This window comes from Malus domestica, chromosome 12, assembly GCF_042453785.1.
Source record: "Malus domestica chromosome 12, GDT2T_hap1".
Classification (NCBI taxonomy): Eukaryota; Viridiplantae; Streptophyta; class Magnoliopsida; order Rosales; family Rosaceae; genus Malus; species Malus domestica.
The window spans coordinates 2402198-2424324 of record NC_091672.1 but is presented as its reverse complement, the minus strand read 5'-3'; the positions used below and the strand labels follow the sequence as shown (position 1 = coordinate 2424324).

At 34.4% G+C, this 22127-nt stretch overlaps 1 protein-coding gene across 1 annotated transcript; it reads right to left on the bottom strand.

The window, feature by feature from the left end:
* Positions 1-14613: 14613 nt before the first annotated feature.
* Positions 14614-19251, bottom strand: LOC103449530 (probable purple acid phosphatase 20). The gene is made up of 5 exons (XM_029090500.2): positions 18942-19251; positions 17292-17586; positions 15765-16339; positions 14993-15081; positions 14614-14884 (listed from the first exon to the last, which is right to left on the bottom strand). Exons 1-5 carry the CDS (start codon positions 19104-19106, stop codon positions 14701-14703), a joined length of 1308 nt encoding a protein of 435 aa, XP_028946333.1. The 5' UTR covers positions 19107-19251; the 3' UTR covers positions 14614-14700.
* Positions 19252-22127: the final 2876 nt, after the last annotated feature.

Here is a 22127-nt window from a genome sequence, read left to right as displayed (position 1 = left end):
AAAAAAAGGGTAAATTACATAGTAACCCCTCAAGTTTGAGTTCTATTACAACTCCATACAACATCTTTAAAACATTTCACTTTCATACCTCATGTACTATTTTATTTCAAAATAATACATCCGTTAGATTTTCCATCTATTGGTTTGTTACATGCTGACGTGGCTGCCACATTTGTACTGATGTGGCTGCCACGTGACAAAATTAATAATTTTTTTAAAAACCCTGAATCTTCTCAAAAAAAAAAAAAAAAAAAAAAACTGAAAATTGCAGAACCTACCCTACCTTCCCCGCAACCCATCCCCACCCCCATAAAAATCCGAAAATCTCATAAAAATTTGAAAAATTGTTTTGAAAAACCCAAAAAGAGTTGTTTTTGTGTGTTTGTTTGTGTCTTAGGGTACCTTCCAACACAATGATGAGCATTTGATTTTTAATTACATGACTGTTAAAGAGAGTTATAAACATGGATGAAAATTTGATTTACTCTATGGTGTATGCTTGGTTGTAGTTATAATTTATGAATTCACATGCAATCATAAAGGAAAAATCAGTTTTTGTAACATGCTTGAAAGAAGAAACTCAACTGAACGCTACAACCTTGTGAGACTTGAGCCTAAACGTTTATTTGAAGAGTTAATAATCTGTGCATCATTGTTTTCTAAAGTCGTTGCATGATCTCATTATTCTTTGCTTGGTTGCTACTTAGAAGGCGTTTCATCATTTAGTTCCAAATGCTAGAACTCATGCATATTTCATTCAAAACATGCTATTGATTTGCATAACACATATTCAAGATGAAGTTGTGTAGTGACCACCAAAGCCAAATTGTTGTGCCCCTATTTCATTATGTGTTTAAGTTTAACCCCGTTGAACCTTGTTAAGCCTATGTTCTTTGTTAACCCACACTATCCTTACCTAGCCTAGTTGTAGGACCATCCATACCCTTATTCTTGAAGCATAGTAAAGCATAACTTAAAATGAACTCTTTTTTTTTTATCAATGTATTGCAGAAAGCAAGTGTGGGGGAAATGATTCTTGGGTGTGTGTGTGTGTGCGCCAAAGTCCTTAATAAGGCACGGGTAGAAAAGAAAAAAAAAAGAGTGAAAAGAAAAAAAAAAGAATTGAAAAGAGTATAAAAAAGAGCCCTAAGTGTTGCATGAATCTTCCCTTTGTATTTAAAAGTTGATTTTGCATTCTAAAGTGAATTCCAAGTGTCTATTTCATTGCTTTGCTTACTATCGCTTTAAGAATGTTTGTTATTCCTATCATTTCTTTATTAGCCATTACCCCCAAGCCATGTTACAACCCTTGACTTCAATCTTGAGTGTTGTGTGTTTCAATTTGTGGAGTTCGAAATTGGTATGAGCATATGGTGTCACTGGTTCTCGCATCTAAGTAGTAGCATTCCATTCATAAGATCATATCTATACATGCTTAATAACTCCAGAAAATTGCTTTCTTTGTTATAACATATGTGAGTCCTAGTCTTTCGTGTTTACATCAATCTTCTCACATATACTAGTGTAGGGTGTGTAGTTAGAAAATGTGTGTGAAAATAGAGAGTATCTTGTAAGGAATTGAGCAAATTCTCTAAGGCATGTTACTACATTCAAAACATTGTTTTAATTAGTTAATTGTGAACTAGTAAGTGGTGACTGTGATTAAGTATGTGCTCAAGTGTAAAGATGACCAAAATCTATGGGAATGATGATTTTTAACATGTCATGTTTCATTAAAAATCCATGAGGCAAATGTTGAAAGATCTAGGTTGTGTTTTGTTTGTTTTGTTTGTTTTGTTTTGCTCGAGGACTAGCAAAAGCTAAGTGTGGGGGAATTTGATAGGAGCATATTTATGCGACTAAGTTAGTTTGTTCTCATGCATTTATGTTGTTATTTCTTAGTTAATTATGTACTTTAAGCTATTTTCGTGTGTTTGTAGGTCCATAGGCCTTATGAAGCAATAAGATGCATTTTGGTGCATTTTGGAGCAATTTTGGGCTTGGAATGAATAGCACATGCATGAAGCAAGGTGGATGGACGAAATTGAAGACTAAAGAGGCTAGGAATGTGTTAAAGAGAAAGAAGAATTAATGTAAAAAAGACAAAGAGCTCAGCCACAAAGGGGTGTCACTCCACCATTCACCTTTCCATCATTGCCGTGCACCACCATTGCACTCCCTTTGGATTCCTATGCCGTGCATCATCATCCATGTTCCCTCCATTGACTCATTTGTTGCATCATTCCACCTCTCTTTCTTTTCTATACCATGTGCATAATCATTCATGTTCCCTAGCTGTAACACCACTCCATTTTACCCTCATGCTTTGCATCATCACTTCACTTTCACCTTTGAATCATTTCAAACACTACTCATTGCACTCAATTGCTACACCATTCCTTGTTCCCTCAATCATTTCAGATTTCATGCATCATTACATTGAATTATTGCACTCAATTGCTACACCACTCCTTGTTCCCTCCATCATTTCAGATTTCATGCATCATTGCACTCAATTGCTACACCATTCCATGTTCCCCTCTATTGCCATGTAATTCCTCTATAAAAGGAAGTGTGTGTAACATAAATTTAGTTCATACTTTGTTAGATCATTCACTCCCATTTTCAACACAACCTTCATCCAAACACAACCTTTATCCAAACACATCCATTCATCTTCACATCCATTCCTCCATACAAACAAACCTTCAAACACTCACCAACATCTTGTGTCGTAGCAAAGGAAGGGAAGGAAAGTGTTTGGACGTGCTTGCTGTCTAACTTGGATCGTTGGAGCGTTTAGGTGTTTTCTTTGTTTTGTTTCTAATGTTTAAATTCATTTCCTTTCATTTTGTTGTAAATATGAGTGGCTAAACCCCTCTTGGCTATGAGTGATTTCAAAGCCATGATTATGTGTGCAATATAATTTGATAAATTCCAGTTATGAACTCTTGAATCATGAATGCAATTGGCTTAACTATTTGATTGATAACTTATTTGTATTTGTTAATTAAGGGTCGACACTTAATTGGCATGCATAAATCCGTTGCTAGAATATAAAGAAGTTTCACATAACCGTTACAAACTTATATTCACATGTAGTGAAGGTCGCTTATAAACGATCGCGTTAAGTTCAATTCCTAGCATGAGTGACATGATGTCATAGTTGCAAGTGCTTTGTCAATGCTTATGATTTTCATTAAACGTAATGATCTTTGATTGTATCTCTATTATGATGTCATGTAGGGAACTTTTGAAGAATGTTTTGGGTTGTCGAATGATGTCATCCAATCCAATAAAACAAGTAAAATCTGAGAGTTAATTAGTGATGTCACGGTTAATTTGGAGCATTGTCATTCATAATTCAATAAAGTAGTAACTGGAAATTAAGTTATTTGCATACATGTCATGTGTGGAGAAAAAACCTCTAGCTATCCCATTCATCATCTTATTTCTCAAATTTGTTTTACAATCTGTCTAGTTTTTCGTACTTGTTTGTTTGTTTCAACTTCGTCCAAAACTCAATCCCCCTTTACTTTAGATTGTCTAATTAGTTAGAATCTATTTTAATTTGTGTTTTTAAATGTCTTGATTCAAGTAAAAGTCAATTTTCGTTCAAAGTCATTCCTAGTGTTTAGTTTAAGTTTATTTAGTTGTTTTAAGCTGTTTTGAGTATTTTAAAGTTTGCTTTGAGTCTTGTGAGTCTTGTTAAGTATTTTTAAGTTTAGTTTTATGTTTTTGAGTCAGTTTAGAGGTTATTAGCAAGCCTTCCTAATCCTCGGTTCAGAACGATCACTACTTATACTTATACTACAGTTGTCAAAAGAGGGTTAAATTTGTGTGTTAAGTTAATTTTCGCATCACAAGGTTAGATTCATGGAAAACTGTGGTGGGGGGTAGGGTGGGTGGGGTCTGCGATGCCAGGATCCATGCCACCACGAGCACGTCTGGATATGGATAAGAAGAAAATAAGAATTCAAAAACAGAGGGCGAGGTCTGCGACCAGGTGAATCCAAAGCGGCGTAATCGCCGTTGTCGTTGCAGTTTTGGTGGTGAAGGGAGGGGACGAAGGTCGGGGAGGTGAAGATAGAGGAGAGGGAGAAGGTGGAAGGGGTTTTGGGTGAGGGGTTGCGGGGGAGAGGGAGGTGGGTCGGGGTGTTGCAGGGGAGGTGGGGGTGTTGTAGGGGAGGTAGGGGTGAGGTGGGAGGGGAAGTGAAGAAAATAGAGGAGATGAGGTGGTCGGAGGGAATGGGTATCTGGGTTTTCAGTTTTTTTTTTAATTTTTTTTTAGAGTTAATATTATAATATTTTTAATCATAATTTTTTTTTTGCCATGTGGCAGCCATATTAGCACAAAATGTAGCAGCTACGTCAGCATTTAACAAACTAATGGATGAAAAATCTAACAGATGTATTATTTTGAAGAAAAATAGTACGTGAGGTATGAAAGTGAAATGTTTTAAAGATGTTGTATGAGGTTGTAATAGATCTCAAAACTGAGGGTTACTATGTAATTTATCCAAAAGAAAAAGGTTGATATAAAATATTATTAAATATGTATTAAATAATATAATATTATTTAGTGTTAACTATCCAACTTTTTAGTCCGACACTACACCAAACACTTCAATAATTTAGTTTATTATAAGCCAGTCCAGTTTAGTCCTTAATGCTAGTCGACTCCGAAATAATCTGGTGCAACAAACGCATCCTAATAGGCTTAATTAACACTTTTTGTTTTTTTTAAAGATCAAAAACCCCTTAGTAATGGTGCTACATGTGCTCTGCCGGGGTCAAAATCCATCCGTCATTCAAAACAAATTAAATAATCCAGTCAACCAAAACACAGGGGCAAAAGGGTGCTATCTCTGCAATATCCCTGCAAAGAGTGGACTCAAAATTGACAAACTGGTATAAATCTGGCTCTGGAACAACCAATGATGGCGATCTCCAACAATAATGGTTCCTCTTCCTCCCTCTTCCCCGAGTAATAATCCTTCCTACCCCTTCAAAACCCTTCTTAAATAACCTTCTTACTTTTTGCAGCACAATTTGAGCCACCCTTTAGTACCAAAGCAAAAAAGAAAATTGCAGAGAGGAGGAAAAAAGAAAAGAAAAGAAAAGAAAACGGGGTTTCATGATTTAAAGGGGTTAGGGGTTGTTCGTTTTCATAAATGCGTTATGGCAGTGCTCAAGAGATTTGCATGGCCACAGAGGCATTCATGAACACCCATCATCAAGCACATTGCCTATAATTACCATTAGGTGTACAGTCCTCCTCCCTCCAGGGTTAAATGCCCCCTAATTTTTACCCAACACAAAAAAAAAAAAAAGAAGATGATTGCATTGCATCACCCCCTGGTGAAACTTAAATAGATGATCCCTGCAATGGCATTGATTTATCCAAATTTCTCTTTTTAATCATGGGTTGGTTTCTGCTACTTTTTTTTAGTACCAATAGGCACTCAGTGACAATTCTAAAAGCACAACAGCAAAGTTGCTCTTTTATGATCGAAATGTCACACTTCAAGTTATGAAAATATCATCTTTGCAAAGTAAAGGTAAAATTACGTACAATTGTGATAAAAAAGTCACATGTTCGAGTCATGGAAACAGCCTCTTTGCAAAGCAATGGTAAGGTTGCGTCCAATAAACGGCCCCCCTCCTCCTCCGACCCTTGCAAAGCAGGAGTCTTATTAACTTGGGATCATCTTTAACTTATAGACACTCAATGCTGACTCATAATTAACAGTCAAATATGCGTCAATAATTAGTGTTTGTGTGTACTCATAAATCGTGGTTTTTGTTATTTGGTGACCTTTGTTGTAATGCGAGATTTTATTGACTTAAAATAGGGCAATGGGCTTCTTTTGGGCATGACCTCATCGACATGGCAAGCCTTTAACTAAAAGAAGAACTTTTTCTGAGGTCGTTTTTAATGATTTCACATAATTCCAATTTCCTGCATGGCTAATGATGAAAATTCTACATTATTATTATGGTTAGTAAGTGCATTGAACCCTACACGTGAGCTAAGAAGGGTTTGATAATTTTAACTTTTTAGGGTGGTAATTTTGCTTGGGACCACGTGTAAGAGAAGATCATAACCCTTTTTAGCTCTTCTGGGTTCTGGCCTCAAATCTTAAAGATCGCTACTTGAATCCCCCAATGAGTTCACACGTAGCCTTATAGGTGGGCTTGAGTGTGTCCAACTAGTTCAAATCTGGATTATGTACCCACCCCATTGGTTCTCAGTTCTAATTGGATGCATGACACTCCGATGCAGAACTTGTTGGTTGACTAGAAATGTTTAACATTTGGAAAGGAGTTAAAAATCATAGATTTGATGTTAACCATATATCTAGTAAAAGTGATTTCGTCATAGCACCAGCTACATACAATTTTGTGTACATAATATAGCATGTGACAACCAATTTTATGTTAGTTTTGAAGGAAGTCAAGTAACATGATTATGTTACGCCATTATATTTTTCAGTGTAAAAAAAAACTCCACCTCAAATTCAACTCATCAGTAATAGTTTAAATCAAAGAAATATTAACTAAAGTAAATGTCATTTGCACTTCAAGTTTCCCACACTTCTGGGGGCCAAACATGGTGAAACCCTCATATCAGTGGATACCCAGTAGGTTTTCTTATGTTGAACCCACTTCAGATAGATGAATCCCACATAGTTTCCATTTTCATGATAAAAATAGTTAGATTTTAAGGAGTACCCTTTGCCAAAAAGGGAAAAAGCACAAAGAATACAGTAATATTACTTTGTTGTGGGACACCAACGAATCGTTAATGACCAGGCTAAAAAAAACGAAATTGTTAATGTAACAAATGGTAGAGTTACAAATTGTTATACTTTTTGCTTGCTTGAACATCAAATGGAACATACAAGTTGTTACTCTTCTCTATCAATGTTTAAAAGGTTAATATAACTTCTCTTGATTCATTTGTTATCAATATGACTCCATGCAAGAAAACAATAGGTCGACTGATTGCTACATCAAAAAATAAAGTTGACAATTAGACTAATAGATCGACTGATTGCTACTCCAGTTATTGACTCTAAACTAGAGGAGGCAAAGTATTAATCCTAAAAAGACGATTAAATGGTAAGTAGGAACTTGGGCCAACTCTAACCAAAGGGTCTAGAGGGTCAGAGGGCCCAAAATAGCCCGAAAACCGTCTTCAACCGAGGGCTAGGCCAAAGGGCTTGTGGGCCCCACGGGACAAAAAAGGGCCAAAGGGCCAACAGGCTGGCCTAACCCAGCTAGCTAGCCAGCTTCGGGCCGAGTCGGATTTTGAATGCAACAGTAACATGATGACGTTAGCTAGTCGTTATATTTGACTTTTTTTTTTCTTTTTCTTTTTTTTTTTTACAAATTTTTAAATTTTTTTTTCTTCTATAACTTCATAAGCCATTAAACGACATTAAATAACAATTAGTCACATGAAACAACATTAAATATTAAACAAATCTCATTTTTTCCTATAAATTTAAGTTGTTGTAGTTTTTAAATTTAAATAATAAATTATGTTTGGCCTTATGATCCTTTGACCCTCTATTGGAGATGGTTTTTTGTCACAAGGCTATGTTTGGCCTATGGCCCTCTAGCTACTCAGTTGGAGACAGTAAGAAATATAGTCATGCACTGTTCATTAAAATATTAATTTCTTAGAGACCTATAGGGCTTAAACGAGCCCTTTGGCCCTCCTTTGGTTGGAGATGGCCTTAGATTCAAACTCCAACATTGAGCATGGACATGGGATAAATATTTCATTATATACTAACTACAAATTCACACACTCTTACCTAGTTTAGACGCCAAGATACACATTAATGCAGACAAATCAAATGCAAAATGAAGACGTTAGTTGATGACACAAATAGTTCGTCCAATTATAAAGAGTAATTTACTTTTAATGTAACTACGTGCTTAACCAAGTTACTTTGACGCTAATTAATTATCAGCCTAGTAATTTTTCTCTTCTCAATCTAAAATTCATCTTCATCTTTGGACTAATTAAAATGCCAGTATGTTGGCCTTTTTATCCACTACCCAAGAAGGGGTCCATGTTAAGTGTGAAACTATAGCAGAAAATGGCATACAACCCTATCACAAATTGTCATTCACTCTGGGGGAGGAAATTACGAGTTAACATCAGAGCTATAGTTTTCATAAGAAAATTATAACCACATTTGATTTTGTTTAAGAACATCGTAATGAATCCAAAAGGATGATGCTCAACTTCCAGGAGCCATATAAATGTGGCAGTCTTGGATTACCCATAACACTATTATTGCAGACAATTGATAACTAGGGTTTCGACAGGACAGAACATGACGAGTCCATGAACAATATTTCAACTGGGATTTTTTTGACAATGTGGAATCTAATGATCATTTTTTGTTGTGGATGTGGTTGAAATTTAGTTGCTTCAGTGTCAGGGATGTCAACTGATGATTATTCTTTCTTCCACATTGTACTCATGATCAATAGTGCCACATTAATTCTACTTAACATACCCAGTTGCAAGTCAGTATTGAAATTTTTAGGAGGGTGTTGGACTTGTACGAACCTGCCTTGCAACCAGAGGTATATCTCTTTATTATTATGTTCATAATTCGAATCATGTGGTGAAAGTTGTAAACATAATAGATATACTTATGGTGATACAACAAATTTTCTCAGTTCGACCCTCATGTGACATAATAAATGTTAGAGAAGCTATCTTATTTCGTTAAGGGAACACGGGCCATCTAACTCTCGATTCTAAAAAACTGAATTGGGTCCTGGGTAGCCCAAACATGCCACAAGGAAAGCATGTGTTTTGGGCTTTCATTTTATTAAAAAAAAAAAAATCCGTGTTATTCATTGGGTTGGCACATTGTTGTAATTAGGCTAAGTAGCTCGCACAGCCCGTATCTACTCAAACCTATGATTATTCATGCATATAAGCATATTTTTTTTAATATTTTGATACAAATGATATTTGAGAGTTTGGGTTAAGTCACATAATAAATCATCGTAACTAAGTATCGAGTTTGACATTTATGGAACCTCAACTTTACAATGTTTGGCTAGCATTAGAGTTTTTTTTTACTAATGGCTATTTGGAAGATGTGTATAAAGTGAAGTTTGAAAGTAAGCCTCCAAAATTTTCACACCTTTGTGGTTCCACTTTGGCCTGGATTAGGCAAGTTGGAGTATTTTCACTCCTGGTCATGTACGTGGTATTTTGAATAAGCAACTTTTAGTCTCTTTTCGAATCTCAGCTAAGTCATGTAAAGCTCCTTCTATAGTCCATGTTTTTTGGCATCCCCCTCCATTTTTTTGGGTCAAAGTGATTACTGATAGCCTTGCAAAAGGTAATCTATGTCCTGCAACTTGTGGTGGGGTTTTTCGAGATTCTGCGGGTTATTTTTTTGGTGGTTTCTCCCCGAGTTTGGGGCATCCTACTTCTTTCTATGCGGAGTTTCATGCTGACATCGTTGTTGTGGAGTTGGCTCATGAGCGGGGTTGACAAAATATATGACTTGAAAGTAACTCTTTTAGCATGATATCTTATTTTGTTTATGATTCTTTTTCTCCTCATTGGTTGCTTCAGACACGTTAGAAAAATTGTATTTCCCAATTACAAAACATGGTATTCCATTGCCTTCATACATTTCAAGAAGAGAATGCAGTTGCTGACAAATTAGCCAATTTAGGGCTTCTCTCATATTTATTTGTTCAATATGTCGCTCCTCCTATAGAGCTTCTTCCTTTTATGCATTCAGATTTCTTGGGCATGCCAACCTATATGTTTGTCTTCCTTTTTTGATGTGTGAGTTTTTTTTTACCTAATTTTTTTGTTTGTTTGCAGCTTGTCTTGCTGGTATTTTGGACTTAAAAAAACAGTGTGTCATGTCATTGTAAAACATGTGTAATCTCTTAAAGAGAAACTTGGCATTTTGTACGGTGTCAATTTAGATCACACGTACAAAACTCAATAATACCAAAAGTAATAGTTTGACAATATTCATATCAGACATAAAAACATATATTTGTCACATTCCTCCACAAAAGCAGCCCATATGTTGATATGTTTTTTTTTATTAACCTAATATTGAGTACTAAATCAGAACATCATAATCAGCTTAAGGTTAGGTAAGTTAGGCGGTTGCCTAAGTCATCTTACCTAAACATAAAGATAAATTCAATTAAGATAGTCACCTTAGGAGCATTAGGTACTTGTGCTTAGCTAATTATTGCATGTATTTGCGCAGCGACCTAAATCCATGCACAACCAGCTACTGACTTTTGACGACATTTCTCAACCGTAACAAACAATAACATCCTTGTTTTTTAAATTTGGGTTTTGGCTGTCTTTGAGTTACCCATCCTATTGTTTTATTTTCCTGTCCACGTTTAGAATCCCACCCATCTTAAAAAGTTACAAAATTAAAATATTATTTCCTCACCCACTATTATTCTCAAAATAACCTTTAATATATACATACATATGAAATTATAAAATTCTCTCTTAAAAAATATAAACAAATAATATGTAAATGAAAACCACTAAGGTCTGCAAATTCAAATAGAAACGACAGAGGTATTCAAATTCAAAAGAATTCGACAACGACAAAATCAAAAATATGATGGACAAATTCAAATGACCCACACACAAATTATTCTTCTACCTTTTCAATGGAAACATAATCTTCCACCTCTTCCGTAGAAGCGTCATCTTCTACATTTTCAATGAAAAAGTCATTTTCTACCTCTTCAATGAAAAAGTCATCTTCTAAGTCCATTGATATTTTTTGCTTTCTTGAATGAAAGGAGATAAAAATATCAGTTAGGGTTTAAGGTAGAGAAATCGTCTCCCACGCCCAACCTTTTTTTTTTAAAATTAAGCAAAACAAGATAATTAATGTCCTTATTAGTCTTTTTGCAAAATGGACAAATTGGTAATTAAAAAATTCATTAAAAGGTGGGTGGAAATATAAGACATTGGAGTGTGAATAACATCACTCTTTTTAAATTAATTGTCACTTTTTGGATTTGGTGATGAATATCAAATGAACTTGCTAACATTTAATATACATAGTGATTTATAAGTCATTTTGTGGAACGCGGCAAAACATGATTCGCAAACTAAAAATAAAAGCAACAACAATGAATTTGTAACTTTAGTGATTAAGTGTTAGAGATTTCAATAATACATATATAAATTATTATTATTATTTTGTGTGTGTGTGTATATATATACATATATATATATATATATAATAATGTATAGACTTGGTGCTCTATTGTGCAGCATATGTGTATGTATAATAGGGAAAGGCTACTGCTGCGGTGTGCAGGAAGACTACGGACGGCAAGGTTGGATTTCATTCAACCTTTGTATATTTTGTTGAATGGTTACAACTTTTGGTTAAAAGAATTGATGCTTACTCAAATTATATGAGTAAAATTAAAAGATGTAATAAGTCAATTATTTTATGAAAATTCTAAATAGAAGACATGTCTTTTGGATCAACACTATTAAGAAGGGTTGTATATCTTCAACTAAAATGAAAGGACTCGATGAATGGGTGCTTAATGCCTATAAATACCTATTGTGGCATAATGTTTCATACACAATTTCAGAAATTTATTTCTACATTCCTTGCTCTCTACTCTCTCCATCACATTCATACAATTTCTTTCTAACTATTTCTAAGGGAATATAATTTGGTTTTGCTAATTGAACATTCCATACTTTGTTGTATCCTGGAAGTGATTTGCCAATAACCCTTTAGCAAACTCATTCGAGTAGGGGCAAATAACACTTTAAGGAAACGATTCAAGTCGTACCTCAAAGTCATCTTTCGGATTATTCTCTATATTTCTACATTTTCTCAAACAATCTTAAAGTGTTATTATCGTCATGGAGAACAAATATGATAACATGGCTTTGAAGATTATCAATCAAGATGTCTACAAGTTAGACAAATTTGAAGGATCAAATCTCACCAGATGGAAGGATAAGATGCGTTTTATGCTTACTGTTCGAAATGTCATATATGTGTTGGACCCGAAATTGAAGCCTATTTGTGAACCAAGTGACAAAGACTCGGACAATATAGTTGCCGATCGAAAGAAGCGTGAAGAAGATGAATTGGTATGTCGAGGACACATCTTGGGCACATTATTATATCGCTTATATGACCTGTATGCACACATTCAATCTCCAAAGGAAATTTGGAAAGCACTTGAACACAAGTACACAACGGAAAAAAGAGGTACCGTTAAATTTTTAATGTTCAAATATTATGAATTCACTATGTTTGATAACAAAGCTTTGAGACCAAGACCAAGTTCATGAATTATTGGTCTTGGTCTCAAAGCTTCGTGAACTTAAAATAGTTATTCCGGATCCTATGATAGTTGGGGCTATTATGACAAAATTACCCCAAATATGGAATAACTATAGAAAGAAACTTCTACACATGGTGGAAGATATTAGTTTGGAGGATTTGCAAAATGGTATTCAAATTGAAGAGGAAACTTGAAATCGTGATAAGAATTTTGCAAATCAAGATTTCTCTAAAGTTCACATTGTCGAAGGAAACAAATATAAAAAGAACTTCGAAGTCAAAATTGACAAAATGAAGTTTAAGAAGACCAATTCCAACAACAATCAAAAGAATGTAAATGGTGTCTGCTACCATTGTGGAAAGAAAGGCCATTACATTCGTGATTGTAGACACAAAAAAGCAAGTGAGGAATATGCCAATAAGACCAATAGCACAAATATGGTGGATTTTTACAATTGCCGGATGAGCAATTTCTTGGGCTTCGAAGAAGCAAACATGTATAGCACATTCAACTATGGAATCTGAATTTATAGCATTAGCGGCAACAGGTAAAGAAGCGGAATGGATTAGAAATTTGTTATTGGAAATAGAGTTGTGGCCACAACCAATGTCATCCATTTCTTTATATTGTAATAGTTAGGCTACTTTGTCTAGAGCATACAATAAGGTATACAATGGAAAGTCTAGACATATTAGCTTGAGACATGAATATGTCAAACAATTAATAATTGATGGAGTTATTAATATTGTTTATGTTAAATCAAGTAATAACTTGGCGGATCCGTTAACGAAAGCACTTTCAAAAGCTTTGGTAGTTAGTACATTCTAGTGGAATGGGGCAAAAACCCTTTACTGAAATTTAGCCACCAATAATGGTAACCGACTTTCTCTATAACATCACTAGTTTAAAAGTTTAATGGGTAATAACAAGTTATTGTTAAGTGGTTGTGAAAGCATTGAAAATTAATATATATAGCTCATTCTAGGATGATCAGTGCAAGACTACTACGTTTAGGAGGATGAGTTTTATCTCTTAATGAGGTTATTTGTAGTTATGTCTATAGTAGCAGGGACATGGGAAGGAACCTCACCTATATGAACATAAGAAGTGGTGCGGCTTCTACCAAGAGTTGAGTTTTCTCTTGTAAATGTTCATGAAACCAGGATGAAGCACAAAGTCATAATAGTACTTACTTAGTTCAGAATTTTCTTTAAGGAAATAAGATATAGTCATGTGTATAGTGATTCCAGTTTTAACATAAGAATAGGTGGTTTAAACTTAGGTCACCATCGCATTCGTTATAACTTTGAATTACGTACACTAATTAGAGGTTTAATTTGAAAGACACCTTTATTGTATGCATGATTATATCGGTATGCTTGTGATTATTTATAAAGAGAGGATTGTTAGTATATTATTGATCATATTATTGAAATTGGGAAGGATTGTTAGAGATTTCAATTATACATATATAAATTATTATTATTATTTTGTGTGTGTGTGTAAAATAATGTATAGACTTGGTGCTGCATTGTGCAGCATATGTGTATGTATAATAGGGAAAGGCTGCCACTGCGGTGCGCAGGAAGCCTACGGACGGCAAGGTTGGATTTCATTCAACCTTTGTATATTTTGTTGAATGGTTACAACTTTTGGTTAAAAGACATGATGCTTACTCAAATTATATGAGTAAAATTAAAAGATGTAATAAGTCAAAATTATTTGTTGAAAATTCTAAATAGAAGACATGTCTTTTGGATCAACACTATTAAGAAGAGTTGTATATCTTCAACTAAAATGAAATGAGTCAATGAAGGGTGCTTAATGCCTATAAATACCTATTGTGGCATAATGTTTCATACACAATTTCAGAAATTTATTTCTACATTCCTTGCTCTCTACTCTCCATCACATTCATACAATTTCTTTCTAGTTATTTCTAAGGGAATATAATTTGGTTTTGCTAATCGAATATTCCATACTTTGTTGTATCCTGGAAGTGATTTGCCAAGAACCTTTTAGCAAACTCATTCGAGTGGGGACAAAAAACACTTTAAGGAAACGATTCAAGTCGTACCTCAAAGTCATCTTTCGGATTATTCTCTATATTTCTACATTTTCTCAAACATTAAGAGCACACACTCATATTTAGAATCTTCATTTCCCCCCTCTCGATTGCATAAATTAAAAATAAAAAAAATAAAAGCTGAGATCGCACAAAAGGAAAGAATCATAGAGACCCTCAACTAATAATTTCCATTTTCTCATTTGATTATTAGGGTTAGAAGTAACACATACAATACATGGATTTTCTTATGTATAACAACTACAAGTTTACTTCTTGCAGGCAGGATCAGAGGAGAGGTTTGTGAGCCAAATGGAGTCACTTGCTATTGTCTCACTATCTTCATTCCGATGCCATGTCCACCGTGCATGGGTTGCATTCACTACAACCAATTGCCCGTGCCCAAAGCTTGCCTCCCTGAAAACCGATATTTTGGGTTGCGGATTCAAGTACCTGGAATATTACAAATGAAAAAGTGAGTGAGTTTGCAATAAATAAAATGCATGAAATATTTAAGGAATCGATAGAAAGAGCTGCAATTAATTAAGCCAACTTAATTACTCGCTAGCAAGGCCTTCACGGTTGCCACCATCTCCAATGGTAATATGCACTGGACCACAATTATTGGCTTGATCCTTGTAAACGCGAGTCTAAGACAACAAAGTAAAATAAAACCATTAATGATATATTCAACCAAACCAAATAATTAAAAGCCATCCTAATCAATTTCGAATTTAGGTGACTTTTGTAAGAATGATATTATTTGAATGCATACCTAAAAAATGAACGGTTCAATAATGAGATTAAATTATGCAGTAGATTCAAAAAGAGTTATTACCCTCATTTTTTTTGTTGAACAAACGATATTATTTATACTAAAGGGGTGGGAAGTGGGCTAACCCTCACAATGAGCTAGCAATAATGTGGTCTCCGGCAAGGTTTTTATTGAGGCCATATGATGCATACTATCCTCTTACTTGTACGTGTTCTCCTCTTTAATGAATATCGTACTTTCTTTATAAAAAAAAATTCGCTTTTGACGAGAATCAAACCTAAGACCTCTCACTTACCAGTAAAGAGAAATATCATTAGACCATAGTATTAAGTGACATTACCCTCATATTAACTTATCAACTATTTAGTGCTTCAACATCACTTACTACATGTACAGTATGATCAACTAATGAATTCGTCAATGTGGTTGCCTTAACATTACTTATGCGTACGTGTTTATTAATTAGTGTGTTGTGCTCTATTCATTAACGACTTAATTAGATAGTGCAAAATGTGATCACTCTAACATTATGCGCACATTAAGTGAAGGAGAACTTACAAAACGCTCGTAGGCATGTACGTGCCCTGCATAAACCACATCAACACGAGCTTGATAGAGCAAATCTTCCATGGCCTCCTTCATGTCAACAGATTCAGACTCACCCTGATGAGCTTTATTAGAGTTGTACCAAGGAGCATGGATAAGCACGACGATCCACGGCGTCCTCCCCCTGTCAACCTTTCCCAAATCGGCTTGCAACCACTGGTACTGTGCAGAACTAGGATCAAAATCAGTGTACGACCCCAACATGATCACATGAACTCCGGCTACATTGAATGAGTAGTAGAGGTTTGAGTCCGATCCGCTCTGTTCGTATGGCATGTGCCATCGTGCATTGTATGCGGTGAAGGCATGAGAGTGGACGATTGGGATCTTTTCGATCTCGTGATTGCCTTGTGTGACCATCCAAGGCCGTTTGCTTGCCAGTGGCTGCACCAGACGGCCAAATGAGTCCCATTTATTTTGGATCAAGTCTGCATAGGATAAGTCTCCTGGTAGTAAGAACATGTCGTGGTTTGCTTTGTCTATGTGTTCGAGGGTTGAGGAGGTCCATTCAGTTTGTCCAAGATCACCTGCCAAGCATATACGTAGGTAGTTAATTTCATTTATTTATTAACGGGAAATAAAATTCGAACTCGGGACTCTTTTAATATTGCAAATGCAATATCATCACTGGACAAATTCCTAGCAATCATTTTTGTTTGTGACAAACAATGGGATATTTACGAATAAATTTTTAATGGGGTGATTCACCAAAACAAAGCTATGGCATAAGAATGGGCTAGATACAAGCCTACAACTAGAAATAGACTCCACTGCAAAAAAGTAACGTTAGTGTATGCACGCATGAGTTGAACATGAAATCTCCAACATAATGGACACAACTATCATTAGACCAAGAGTTGTGCCAATCAATTAAACTAGTCTACATACAATGTACCACATGACATGTACATCCTTTGAACTGATTAATTCCATTCCATGCACATACTCAGGATCTTACCATACTTATGTTCACAAATGTTTGGTGGACATTCAAGCAAAATTTAAGCGAATCAATGATCCAAATTCAAAAAAAGATTAAACCCTAAATTTTCTCTTTAGTTACAAACAATTAATTTATTAAAAAATGGTTAATTGGTAAAATTTTGAAGAACATCAATATATGAAATGAATATTTAGGGCATTAATTTATTAAATATGGTTAACTGGTAAAATTTTTTAAGAGCATTAATATATGAAATGAATATATTAATTTATTAAATATGGTTAATTGGTAAAAATTTTAACAGCATTAATATATGAAATGAATATATATATATATATGTATATATATATGTATATATGTATATGTATATGTATATGTATATATGAAAATGAAATAAATGGTAAATTGGTAAAAAAATTTAAGAGCATTAATATATGAAATGAATATATATATATATATATGTATGTATGTATGTATGAAAATGAAATAAATGGTAAATTAATTAAGCAATACAAATGCTATGTATTTACACACACCTACGATTGCAAATGTGATAGGGAATGCAGCAGGCGGGGTTTTAAAACTGAACTCAGGATCCGAATCAGAGGATCCACAGCGGTAGTAGTACGTCGTGTTGGGTTTCAACGGACCGATAACGACGTCGTGAATATCCCCAGATGTGTACATAAGATACGTGTAGGAACTTGTATCTCCAGTTGCAGAGCTTTCATAGACACCTGTAGATGTTCCATATACCACTGTTGCCGGACTAGGGCTGTCGGTGATCCATGTCACCCTCATTTTGTCCTCACCGACTACAGAAATATGCACCTGCATGTGCACATAACTAGCAAATATATTAACTATGGTTAATCTAAATATGGACCATCTAATAAGAGCATGATATTTTAAATCTCAATTTTTTTATTTAATATTTATTTTGGGAGTTACTCTACGCAGAAATAACAACACAATTCAGGAGACAATGCATCAATTTGTTATGTTGCCTGGCCTTATTGGTGCAATTTGGGTTTTAGTTTTTTTTTTTTTGATATTTTATAAATGAAGATATTGATCATTATACAACGTATAAACACCAACGGTACATCAAATAGGTCTACAGACATCAACGAGTCGGCAACTGCAACAAGGTAGCCTATACTTAACATTTGGCCTCTAGTGTCACAGGTGTGTCCCCATTCATGTGACTAAGAGACTCTCTACTCTTAATTTATAAACATTTGTTCAACATAAAAAATATTCTAGGAATTCACAAGATTTTAGTTAATCACTCGCATTTCTTGTGGTTGGTGATAGGGGTGGATTTTTTTGCCAAATTGCCGTGCCAATTGTGCCATACCAATTTTGTGCCAATTGGTAATGGTACGGTATTGTACCGTACCAAAATTTCATGGTACGATATTGGTAATAGATACAATTATCACGGTATTACTGTACCATACTAAAAATATAATATATTATATAATTTATATAAATTATATAATATATGATTATATAACACATATTTATAAATTATAATATATATTTATAATATTCTAATAATTTAAAAATAAACCCTACAGTCACAAACCACTCTCTCTCTCCCTTGTCCTTGTAGACCTGTGGTACTGCTTTATGTTTCCGTTCTTTGTTTCATACTTATAATTTTCAAGTAATTTCTCAACATTTCATGCGTTTGTAAATCCATTTGAAGGTGGAAATTCATTTGGGTACTTGTTATGAGAATTTTCTTCCATCTATGCATTTAGTTTACATATCTTTGTCTTATTACAGAGACGTTGGAGTACACAAAATATGAAATGTTGAACAAAGCAAAAATAGATTTTGTCCCAAAACAAAGTGGTAACTACTATTGTTATACCATGTCAACCGAATATTTGGCAATACCAAACTTCGGTATATCGAAAGTTTGGTATGGTAATTGATACGATGATTTTGGTACGGTAACCGTACCGAACCCACCCCTAGTTAGTGAGTAAGAAATTAAACAGATTTCTTCATTCTGGTAACCCATCTTGGCCTAATTCACCACTGTCCAAGCCTTTCAAATTCCCCCAACAAAGAAAACTTCTTATTCCATTAAAAATAAATAAATTAAATTAAATTTTGGGCAGAGAAAAAAAAACCTTGTATCAGTTCATAGAAAAAGAATAATTCAACGGTACCTGTTGTGGAGAAGCAGAACCAGGATCATCCGCAGGGATATCGAGGTCCTTGCGAGCCGGTGGACGATTGTACCCCTGAACGATTGCACCAAACGACACCGGGAAGGCCAAGCCCATTAACGTAAAAACAGCGAGAACCAGTCCCGGCCGGCGTTTGATCGCCATGTTTAACGTTTAAGGACTACTCCTCAACCTCTAATGTCACCAGAAAATTATCAAGAAAGCAAATGTCTGCTTCTTTCCTCTTCCTCGTATGAAAAAGCGGAGTTGTCAATTAGATAATTAAACCCTATTTATTAAAAAACTTTTTATGACACCTTGCCCCTGGATTTAACGTTAATGGACAATAGCTCGCGGTTAGTATGTGACACGTGGGACTGCATCCAGATCGACACGTGTCCAAAAGGTATATCCAAAGGCATAACATATGGTAAGCAAATTCGAATCATTTTATGGGTTTTTCATATTTGAGTATGAAAGTGATTTGGCACTTTGGCTGCCGATTTCGTCACGGATTTGGTGATTTTGTTGACTTTAACTAGTGTTTGTTTTGGGAGGCGCATTTCGTCCACGGCTTCATTGCCTTTCAGTTTGGCAGTGACAGGATGTTTCTTGCTTGTCGTATCAGATCCCATGCATGTCACATTTGGCAAGTTGGAACTTGGAACTGTGGAGATTCATCATTTTTAATCTCCAATGGATTAGGGTTTTTGATCCATTCCGCCTCTAGTTTCCAATCCCACATCAATAAGATCAAAAGTTGAAGAACGTATTTCAATTTATTTATCATAGAAAGTACAAAATATATACGTTGATGTTTAAAGATGATTGAGTGCTTTAAAGGGTATTTCAATTAAAAAAATGGAAAAATACATTAACTTCTATGATCATAAAATATTTGGGAAATGATAAAAGACACACTATTTTCTCCTTATTTTTATTCAATCTTGTTACTTATTTTAATTTGATTTACTCAATCGGATAAAAAAAAATATGTAAGGCTGAAAAAAAAGATCAACTCTCAATGTAATTGATGTGTCATGATTATATCATTTATTGTATTTTCTTTATATATTGTATATACTTTTGGAGATTTTTTATACTTTCGTTTTGTATTTTGATTACAAAAACAGCATAATCTATGCTGATGAGAATTACAGAAGCAGCACAAGTAATTGGATGCCATTTTTGTTGAATTGCTATCCTAAAATTAATTAATGCTTATTGTGATTGAAAATTATAAATTCACTTAAGACCGCGTCAATCTCATATCTCATTCGCCAAATTCCAAATTAATGCATGGAACTCCCTACCGACCTCCATCATATTTTATTATATTGACTACGCATTAGGATTTAGGAAACATGTTTGAGGAACCTACAACACGGGTTTAGGACATTACTTTATTACACGTAAGATTGATTTAATTTGTCCCTATTATTTAGCTTCGTGCCAATAACCAATTCTCATGGGCCTTTCAACTTATAAAGAGGTTTTTGGATATAAATTGTTTGAGAAATGTTAGGACTCTTTTAAAAATGGGACGTTTTATGGACATTTCATCATTTCATTTTTTTTGACACAATTCACATGGTAATATTATAAAACATTGTGCAAAAAAGATGAGGTATCGAAGAGCCCATTGAGAGCTCCATTTTTTATAGAGTCTCCTTAATGTTTTTTAAAGGGTAATGTTATGAAGACTAAATTTATAAATTAAATTTGTAATCTAAATGATATAGAAGTTGATGATTATATTATAACTAAAGCGTTGATAAACATGCTCATTCTTATTTGTGACACATCAATTTTTAAATTTTTTTTCTCCAAATTTAGTCACCCTAACATTATCCTTTCTCAATAATTGTTTTTATGAGGGACTCTACAAAGAGTGGATTACACATTGGGAAATTAAGAGCAACTCCACCCCACTTAGGCAATAATTGTCAAGGCAATTAGGCAATTGACAATTATTGTCTTAATGAATAGTAATTGCACGAGTGCATCTCCACTTCATTAAGTAAAATGTCCGGCCAATTAGTATTAAAAAATTATTTTTTGAAAAATAAATAAAAAGTAAATAAATATATGCCTCTATTATCCATTTTTACCCAATCTTAAAGCTTAGAGAAGCAACAAGTTAAAATCCGCGGGTTACTTTTGAGAATGATTAGCATCATCAGCTAATTAAAGAACCAAGGTTTTTTTTTTTTAATTTTTAATTTTAAAAAAATTTTGTTATGAGAATTGATCTGTTGGTATATATGGATTCTGTGATGTGTTATAATTTAAGGAAAACTAATGAAAATGACTTTAAATATTTACATTTTAATAAAAAAAACCATCCATAAACTTTATTTAATAATAAGGACAAAAAACTAATAAAAAAATAAAAAAATAAAAACTAACAACGAAGAAGAGTTTTTGATAATCTTTACAATCGAAAGCCTTGACTCTCGAATCGTTGTAAGGATCTTGGAAATGTGGTCGTCTTTTCTGAGCTCTTCAACATCAATGAAGGTGTTGATTGGTTTCTGACGCAGAGCTCGTTAAAGATGACGAAGCCCCTGCAAGTGTCTTCCCCTCTGAAATTGATGAACACATCGTATTTCCAATGAAGATTAGAGGAGGAGGAGGAGGAGGAAGAAGAAGAAGAGGAGGTGTCGATTGTTTTCTGACACAGAGCTTTGTAGTGATGGCTGACAAAGCCCTTGAACCATTAATTGCACCTGGTCGACGATGATCGAGCATCTAAGAGTAAGAGGAATGGAAGAACATAAATTCTCAATTAATCTACACACTGGATCATGAGGTTTGACAGACACCAAGTCAATAAGTCAATGCAAAAGGGAGAAACAAAATTATGCTTTATGTGTTTTCACATCATCTTCAAGGAAATTTCGGTGTGAAAAGGAGTGTGCATTTGAGTGGGTACAATAAAAGCGAATTTAAGAAAATAAATTATGATTTATGTGCTTTCACATCTTCTTCCCGTTTGAGGCATATGAGTGGGTACCAGAAAAGAGAAAAAGAAGTCTTTTTCTTTGATTTAATATATTTATGTGAAAAGAAGTTTCATAAACAGAGTAAGTTTCATAAACAGTATACCGTGAGTCTGCGCATCAGATTTTTCATCCTTTTTATTAAAATTATGTATTTTTCTTTAAAATTTAAGTTCTTTTGTCC